At 37.2% G+C, this 10,248-nt stretch overlaps 1 protein-coding gene and 1 pseudogene across 1 annotated transcript in view; one reads left to right on the top strand and one right to left on the bottom strand.

Moving 5' to 3' along the window:
- The window catches only part of CAMKMT (calmodulin-lysine N-methyltransferase), a 604,620-nt gene that overhangs the window by 563,667 nt on the left and 30,705 nt on the right, over positions 1 to 10,248 (bottom strand). The window contains exon 3 of the mRNA XM_006839413.1: positions 6,838 to 6,902. Coding sequence (XP_006839476.1) covers positions 6,838 to 6,902 — 65 coding nt within the window. The remainder of the gene's footprint in view (positions 1 to 6,837; positions 6,903 to 10,248) is intronic.
- LOC102835275 overlaps positions 7,581 to 10,248 on the top strand; it is a 9,080-nt pseudogene continuing 6,412 nt past the window's right edge.

Genomic DNA, 10,248 nt, shown 5'->3' with positions numbered 1-10,248 from the left:
ATGGCACCTAAAACAACAACAACAAGTACATCTAAAGGAGTCCTGGTGTGGCACTGTGGGTTAATGTGCCAGTCTGCAAAGCTGTTTGAGCTGCAAGGTTGGCAGTTCAGGCTCACTGGTGCCTTTTGGAAACCCTATACAGGGTTGCTATGGGTCAAAACTGACTCAAAAGGATTATAGGGTTGATTTTAGCCTTTCCTCACAATGGCACCAACTTCTATCATCAAGACGACCATTTCAACTCCAAAAAATTTCTGATGCCAAATTATTATTATTATTGTTATTGAACTGAAGAGATGCCCTCTAAATGTTCATCTTCTAAATGTCCTTCCCTAGTAAACAGTACCTGACTCCTGGTGTGGCACTATAGGCTCAGCACTGGACTGTGAGCCACAAGGTCAGCGGTTCAAACCCACCATCTACTCCTCGGAATCCCTATTCAGGGTCACTATGAGTTGGAGTCCTAGTATGGTGCTGTGGGTTAATACGCTGGACTGAAAAGTCAGTTTAAACCAAAAGGTCGGAAGTTCAAGCTCACCAGCCACTCCTCAGAAATTATATACAAGGAACAGGACATCATGCTTGGTACATGAGGTCAGCAAAAAAGAGGAAGGCCCTCAATGAGATGGACTGACACAGTGACTGCAACAAAGGGCTGAAACACAGTAACTGAGAAGATGGTGCAGGGCCAGGCAGCATTTTGTTCTGTTAAAGGTCGCTGTTAGTTCGAGCCAACTCAACGGCACCTAATAACCACAACAACAGAGTATTTGGTTGGTTGGCTGAAGTTTATTTTTGTATATAGTAAAAAGGAGTCAGCTTTATCAGTCTTTCTAAATTCATAGTTAATGATCTCAATACTAGTTATTGAAAAGTTCATCCTTTTCTCACTTAATGAAATTCCATCTTAATCATATGATAAATCTTCACATATATGTTGGGCTTTCTGCACTCTCTATTTCAAAGCACTGATTTATATCTGTATCTCTGCACAGGAACCAAACTGCTTTTTTGTGCTGTTTTTACACATCAAAATAAAGTAAGATATTAAAACAGCACACACCAAAAATACTTCCTATCTTGTGCCGTTTTCCAATATTAAAAATATGGAAAAAGTGAGTCAGGCAGATAACATTAACAATAATAACTAATGCAATTATATTTACAGTTGACAGGTTGCTTTTATATTATCTGATATGTCCACCATACTAAAGGTAGTTTTTGTTTACTTAATTTTCCATAAGGAATTAATAAGATTTGTTTAAAGACTTGCCTATGATTACACAGCTTGTAACAGGGAGAGATAAAGCCTTACAGTGATTCTTCTACGACTCTACAAAAACACAGTCCCAAATTTCTCATTTTTAACCAAACTCCTTTACTAAATATATGTATACACACATTCTCACATTACATGTGTATTATAAGGATCTCTGGTAGTATAGTGGTTACGAATTGGGCTGCTAACTTCAGGGTCAGCAGTTCGAAACTACCAGCTGTTCCGCAGGAGAAAGATGAGACATTCTGCTCCCGTAAAGATTTACAGCCTCGGAAACCCTATACAGGGTCACTATGAGTTGGAACCAACTTCACGGCACATTACAACAACAACAACATGCATACATATGTTATTTTATATGAAATCACAAAAAGATTTTAAAATCTAGTTAATATTGCTATAGCTTTTGGTAATTCCACTATACTATGGAGACCTGGTATGACGCTGTAGGATAAGTGCTGGATTACTAACCACAAGGTTGGCAGTTCAAACCCACCAGTCATTTCTTGGAAACCCTATACAGGGTTGCTGTGAATCGAAGCAGACTCGACAGCGCTTAACAATAACCACATGGACCCTAATTATGTGATACAACAATATGAAACAAAAAAACTAAACTTTGAACTGCATTGCCTAAGGAACCTACTTGCTGTCTTAGATTTCCCAAATATAGTTAAAAAGTGAAATTATTTTTAATGTTAATAAGAATCTTTCCATATTCTTTTGGAATATATCTATTTGATGACTAGCCCAAGACTAGCCCAAAAGAAATGAGCTTTGAAAACCTCACAAAACAGGTCTTGCTATCAGACCACTAGGAAGGATCGAGATGCAGAAGAACAGTTACAGGCATTACAACTCCAGGCCAGCCAGAGGCTTCACTAGGAAACTAGCACGGTGCCACATAAAAGGGCACACAGAGGGCCTACATGTGCTCCCAAGAGGCCTTGAGACACCGACTATCACAGGGTCCCATCAAACAAGGGGGCTTCAAAAAGTTCATGGGAAAATGGAAATAAAGCATAAAAGAATTTTTCCATACAAATTTTGAAGTCCCCTTGTATAGCCCAGTCAGGCGATTAAACAATTCAAAAGAACGGCACAAAGGGTCTTACCAACACATTCCCTAAATGTACACAGCAACAGCAGTCAAGAATCCGGATTCACACTAGGTTACTGCAATGAGAGATGAGAAGTGCTGACTTCCTGTCCTTTAAAGCCGTATCCCACGGTACTGTACAAGAAACATGAACTCATCTGTTCATGCCATTAAACAAAGCATGCTGCATTATAAAAGTGCAAAGCTCTCACACCCCAAACACTGGTCAGATTTTATAAAAGCCAAATCGCTATACGGTAGACTATGGTACTCAAGTTTGAATAAACTAAGACCTGAGGAGAAGAATCTCATTTAAAAAAACAAACAAAATAAATTTGGATAAAGAGACAACTTTGGAAAAGGTGAAATGACTTTGGAAGAGACATGGGTGGGGGTGGAGGGTGGAGTGGGGCTTCTCTGACTGAGAGGTCAGGGAGACTGGCTGGAAAGGAGGCTCTTTCTGCCCTCAGAAAAGACAGAAGCAGCCGAGATCTGCTGCCATACACACAGAGTAACGTGTTACAAGAAACACAGAAGCAGCCAGCATCTCGCCTGCAGGAAGGATGACATCCTGTACTCTTCCCTGGGAAGCCTGACGGCATCTTGTTTCCAAGCATGAGGGATCACTAGCAAGCACAACCTCTCCACAGAGCAGCATAGGTAGTTTAGAAAGAAGTAGGTTTACAAGTTGTTGAAACAATTTAAAAGTTCAGTACCCATTCCTACTAACAGGTAAGCAGAAAGAGGGCTTGGCTTTCTAAATAATTTGCTTTCCAGGTAGCAAATATAAATATATAAGAAGTGTGGTCATATATTGTACTTCAGTGAATCACACAGAAATGATTAACTCTGTGTACAAATAATTTTAATTCTTTCCTACACATACAAAAAAAAAAAAATTCTACCAGTGAAAGAATTATATTTTTAAAATATAAAATATTTTGCAGGGCATACATTTAATGACACATAAAACTTCTGAACAATGAAAGTAAATATAAGCACTATTTTCCATTATACCAGGAATTAAACTACCTACAGGTTCCATTTAGTTCTCAAAATTTTAAAAAGTTATCTATATATTTTGATTTAAACATGAAGAAATTCAGGAAGAATGAAAATTTACAATGAATACAATCATTACTTGATTTTTTACACTAACTTAAAATTGAGATCATTAGTTATACTAAACTGTGACTATTTTGTGCGGCGGGATACTACACTGGACTGTAAGGTCGGTTTGAACTCACCAGCCGCACCTCGGAAACCCTACAAGTCACTATGTGTCGGAACCAACTTGAAGGCACTTAACAACAACAACAACATATATACATACTCATATGTCAGGTTTTTATAGCTATAAAATATTTTTATTAAGTCATTTTCTATTATCAGGAAATTGTCGTAACCTAGAAACTAAAGTCTGAAAAACAGAGATAATTTCATCTATTAGTTTGCTCAATAGATGAAAGAAACTTGTTCCTCGTTCTAAATATCTGCCAATATATTACCAAGCTGGCCATTTAGTACTGGTGTGGTGCTGTAAAATAAACACTGGACTGCTAACCACAAGGTTGGCGGTTCAAACCCACTAGTAGCTCCCCAGAACCCCTATACATGGTTGCTATGCGTAGGAACCTACTCCACAGCACTTCACAACAACAACACTGAAGTATAGAACTTTCACATGCCATCAAGGGTAATAAGACCAAAGTATTCCTTAATTTAAAACAAGAATTACAAAAACTAAATTGATATTAAAACCAACCTAAGTGAGGCTCAAAAATCATCCAGAAAAATCTATCCTTCATATTAATAAACAGTTAAATACATTAGAAATGAATAAAAATACAATAGAGATGAATCAAATGCAACTGTGTAAACACACATCTTTATATTTATATATTCACATGGTGAAAGCTTGCAATCACATCGCCAGTTATTTATTCCAATTGTGCTTTGAGATAGAATAATGGCTGTGGTGCCCTCTGCTGGGTTTTCTCGTCACAAACTTCATCTAGGACCATGATTCGCATCATATCAAACACTTGACACATCAAGTGAAAAATCACTTTCAGACTAGATCATTATTATGCCTGGGCATAGATTATATAAAAGATATTTACATTATTGGAGTAGAGCTTTACCAATTTATAACTAAATGAGAATCAGTATACAGTTTTCTTTTAAAATATCAAGAAAATGTAAGAATTATATCAAGCAACATGTCTTAAAAGGTCTTATTTTTATCCTGACTTCTACAACTTGGCAATATATTCAGATTTTTAATGCCACACTTACATTAAGACAGTTTAAGAAATTGCTATCTTGGCAATCTGACCTTAAGTACTTTTCCTACCTTGTTTTAACTGGCTTAAATAAAATATTTTGAAACATCAGAATAATCCTTAATAATATTCCTTTCTTCCTTAGAAAAAACCTGAAAGAAGTTTTAGGGTTTCTCATCACCAGTAATAATTAATAAAGAGCTTCTATCTACTCAGTGTCAGGTATGAAGCATGCAGCTTGCTACACACCTCATAGACATTATACCCAGTCCTAAGCAAGAACTATATTGAGAATCATGGAAATGATCTAAATTGCATAAGATGAATTTTAGAGACAGATTCAAATGTAGGTGTGTCTCATTCCAAAATCTCAAACCTTTCTACCAAGCAATAGACAGCTATGGAAATAAACAAAACAAAAAAACTCTGAATTCGCAACTTGTTCATTTGTTAATGCAACAACAAGCAGTTGATGAGTTAAAGATGGATATACAATAGTTATTCGTGTTTAAGACAATAATTTAGACATTTAAGAAAATATTTTTATTTTACATAATGCTGCCAGCTAGTGGCCCTATTTCATACTGAGCCACTGGGAGCAATGTTTGATTTTTATATCACTGAGTTCTACATTTTACATTTCAGGGTCATATTCCTAAATCATTCAAGCATAGGCCTGACTTAACGATATTAACAACTACTCCAGAACTCAAGTAGAATGTGTCCTCCATCACCATTAGCACCCCTCTGGACTACAAGGTCAGACTGAACCGCAAAGTCAGCAATTCAAGCTCACAAGCTGCTCCTTGACAACACTATACAGGGTCATTATGAGTTGGAACCAATGTCACTTAACAACAACAACACCCCATCCTAGGAAGTACCAGTAGCGCAACCTCATTGTGCAGCCAACCACAGGTCAGCAGTTCTCTTAAGAGGAATATCTTATGCAACCAAATATGAAGAAGTACACAGCTCCTATATGGTATGTCATTCAACTCAGTAACATAAAGCAGATTTCTTTCATCATATAACATTATTTTATAGTTAACTGATTTGTCTAAGTTGACTGGCAGCATGAATCTCTGTTTCTGGCACAACACTCAAAAATGGATTACTGGAACATGTGACCATCCATCTCCACAACTCTGAGACCAGAAGACCTAGATGGTACCTGGTTATCACTAGCAACTGCTCTGAAAGTGATCACATTCGAAAGTCCTGGATAGAGTGGGAGACAAAGTGAGAAAACTCAGAATTACAAAAAGGGTTGGGCTTACTGGTCAGAAAGAGACTGGAGGAACCTAAGTCTACGACCCTCAGCGACTCTGCAGGTTCCTCATGGCCCAATTTTCAGCTAAGCGACAAATAGGTATATAGCTAGATGGGACAACAACACTGGTGAGGTATGTTCACCATGGGACAGTCAACCATTCAAGACTGAAATGGCAGAATTTACTTAAAGACAAAGTCCAGAATGGATGGGAAGAAGGGTGGAATGGAAATAGGAACCACAGGCAGGAAATAGGCTAACTGTTGTATACAGTCATAGAGATGAAACAGTGAGCATAAAACTCATGATCTGCTCTGTAAACCTTCACTCAATTCACAATAAAAAGTTAGGGGAAACAAAACAAAGCATTGGTTGAACTGAACTAAGCAATAAACCACCATTAAAAACCAAACAAATACACAACAATCTATCACCACTTAATCAACTTAGATGAAAAGTCAATAAATATTATAATATTACAATGCTGTATAAAACAAAAGCTAATGCATATTAGCATCAAAGAAATATGTTCTGGAAGTATTCTGTAGTGAAAGAGGGAAGAAGCAGGGATCTGAAAAGTAGCATCCAAAACATAGCAAAGTAGAAGAGGACAGAGCCCCTGCAGGGTGAACTGCCATCAAAATGGGAACGAATGACAAAAAGGACGCACTGAGGAGCCCAGTGTTCCATCTCACCTCCCAAACTGCAAGCTGTAAAAACTGATTCCATTTAGTGGGTGTGTCGTATTTTGCAACTAAAGATAAAAGTTTCTAAAATAAGTACATATATTAATACTTAACATATATATACATCGATAAGTATAATAAGCATAAGTGAGAAAAACTCTAAATTCACTCTTTAAAATATTAATATATTGTTCTATACTAAGCATATAACTTACAAACATTTCCTGTATTGTCAAAGCTGGTAAGAACATCTTCAACATTCAGGGGTCCATTATTATGTCTAGGAAGAAAGAAAGCATTTTCTTTAATGATTCTGAAATATGAATAAATTTATAACAAGATGAGACTGTGTACTGCTTTCTATTCAAACCTAAAAAACCTGTCAATGTTTCATTTTTAAAATATTTCCTGCCCACTAGAGGGAGAAGAAAAAGAAAATAAAGAACACTGTCCTCTGAATATTTAATGTAATAGTATTTCTTGATGATTAACTTGTATTTTAAATTATTAACAACTAGTTTGATGTTCTCAAGGTGTTTTTATTTTTCATTGCTGTTTTTGTTATATAAAGGTGAGGTAAAGTCTTAACCACTGGAATAAGAAAAAAACCACCTCAAAATCAACAACAAAATGGTTGACACTTTGAAAATTTTAGGGTCAAAAGAAAATTTTCTGGTCAAAACAAAGATGAATACTGCACAACCAACTAATTCAAACCTTCAATCACAAAAAAACTAATCAATCCTGAGGTCGACCCATTCCATTTCCAGGCAGTTGTGCTACTGGGCACAGCTTTTATAACTATTCCCACTAAACTTACTCATATAACCTTCACTTGCGAGCTCTCTAAATGTTTGCTTTCATTGCTGATACTTTACTAATATTTATTAAATTGTCACACCTTATTGACAAATGGGTCCAACTGTCAACATGTTGGGTTTGAGTTACTGTTCCAACAATGATGAAAACTTGGTACTAACACATCAGTCTTTAACTTTCTCCCCCATATGACTTTATAGCTGTAGTTCTTATGAATGCTAAAATAACTTAGAATAGCCATTAATAATTTACAATAAAATTTTACTTGTATCATCAGTACCACCTTAATTTTGACATTAAGATTTATTATAAATATAATAACAGATTCTACGTAAATTGTTGTTGTTAAGTGCCAACCCTGTATAAGGTTTCCTAGGAGTGGCTGGTGAGCATGAATTGCTGATCCTACAGTTCAAACCAATCTCACATTCTAGCGCATTAACCTGCAGCACCACACCAGGACTCAAAATTAAAAAGTGGACAAATCACATATTGGCTGCTTTCAGAGGAACCTGCTTCTGATACTGTCCCTGAAGTGACAGCAGTGAGAACCCAGCCATCCCCAGGAGCAAAAACCCAGGTGTGGAGACTGAACCTACAGGAGAAAGGGGTTCATCCTGGCAGATGACCTAGAGAGATGCCTGTATAAAAACTTACCCAGTGTTGAAAGACTCCATGCTATTGTTGTGTCTGATAGAGACAGGGTGTCTGCTATTAAAGTGGCCAATGATAATGCTCCAGAGCATGCTCTGAGACCTGGCTTCCTGTCTACTTTTGCCCTTGCAACAGACCAAGGCAGCAAACTTAAGACTCTCAAAAAACATAAGTATTATCTGTTACTATAACACCTACCCCAGCACTCATCTGCCAGTTTGTCATACTGTGGTGGCTTGTGAGTTGCTGTGATTCTGGAAGCTATGCCACGGGTATTTTACATATCAGCAGGGGCACCCATGGTGGACAGGTTTCAGATGAGCTTCCAGATGAAGGCAGACTAGGAAGAAGGAGTGATGAACTACTTTAGAATATTTAGTCACTGAAAACCTTATGAAGAACAGAGAAACACTGTCAGATATAGTGCCAGAAAATGAGCCCCTCAGCTTGGAAGGCACTCAAAACGCGACTGGGGAAGAGCTGCCTCCTCAAAGTAGAGTTGACCATGATGACACGAATGGAGTAAAGCACATGGGAGTAAAGTCCACAGGACCTTCATTTGTTGACGGGGCACAACTCAAAATGAAGAGAAACAGCTGTAAACATCCATTAATAATTGGAACAGGGAATGTACAAAGTTATGAATCTAGGAAAATTGGAAATTGTCAAAAATTAATGGAACGCATAAACATCGGTATCTTAGGCATTAATGAGCTGAAATGGACTGGTAGTGGCCATTTTGAATCTGACAACCACATAGTTTACTATGCTCGGAATGACTAATTGAAGAAGAATTGTATTGCATTCATTGTCAAAAGGAACGTATCCAGATCAGTCATGAGGTACAACGCTGTCTGTGATAGAATAATACCCATGCACCTACAAATAAGACCAGTTAATACAACTATTATTCAAATTTATGCACCAACCAATAAAGCCAGTGGGGATGACATAAAAAAATTCTACCAACTTCTTCAATCTGAAATTGATCAAACTGCAATCAAGATGTATTGACTGGAATGCAAAGGTTGGAAACAAAGAGGAAGAATCAGTAGTTAGAAAACATGGCATTGGTGATAGAAAAGATGCTGGAGATCGCAGAAGAGAATTGTGCAAAACCAATCATTTGTTCATTTCAAATACCTTAAAACAGCATAAGAGATGATTATACATATGGACCTCACCAGATGGAATACACAGAAACCAAATAGAATACATCTGTGGAAAGAGACAGTGGAAAAGCTCCATATCATCATCCAAAACAAGGCCGGGGCAGATGTGGAACAGAGTATCAATTTTTCTTATGCAAATTCAGATTGAAGCTGAAGAAAATGAAAACAAGTCCATGAGAGCCAAAATAAGACCTTGAATATACCCCACCTGAATTTAGACATCATCTGAAGAATAGATTTGGTACATTAAACACTAAAGACCAAAGACCAGAAGAGTTGTGGGATGATATCAAGATCATCATACAAGAAGAAAGCAAATGTCCTTAAGAAGATAAGAAAGAAGGAAAAGGTCAAAATGGATGTCAGAAGAGACACTGAAACTTGCTCTCCAGAGTAGAGATGCTAGAGCAAATTAAAGAAATTACAAGGTCCAAGAGCTGAAGAGAAAATTTCAAAGATCAGCTGGAGAAGACAAAGTCAAATATTACAACGAAATGTGCAAAGATCTGGGGTCAGAAAACCAGAAAGGAAGAACATGCTCAGCATTTCTCAAGCTGGAGGAACTAAAGAAAAAATTCAAGCCTACACTTTCATTACTGAAAGATTCCCTGGGTAAATTATTGAGTGATGCAGAAAGCATCAAAAGAAGATGGAAGGAGTACACAGAGTCACTGTACCAAAAGGAAATGGTTTATGTTCAACCGTTTCAAGAGGTAGCATATGATCAAGAGCCACTGATACTGAAGGAAGAAGTCCAAGGTGCATTGAAAGAACTGGCAAAGAGCAAGGCACCAGGAATTGATGGAACAAAAATTGAAATCTTTCAAGAAAGTGAGGCAGCAATGGAGGCACTCACTCATCTGTGCCAAGAAATTTGGAAGACAACTATCTGACTGACTGATTGGAAGAGATCCGTATTTGTGTCCATTCCAAAGAGAGGTGAAATATAATGCAGAAATCATCGGACAATATCTTTGATAT

The sequence above is a fragment of the Chrysochloris asiatica genome, unplaced genomic scaffold, assembly GCF_000296735.1.
Source record: "Chrysochloris asiatica unplaced genomic scaffold, ChrAsi1.0 scaffold00024, whole genome shotgun sequence".
Lineage (NCBI taxonomy): Eukaryota > Metazoa > Chordata > Mammalia > Afrosoricida > Chrysochloridae > Chrysochloris > Chrysochloris asiatica.
The sequence above is the reverse complement of the archived record's forward strand: the minus strand, read 5'-3'. Positions and strand labels throughout refer to the sequence as shown.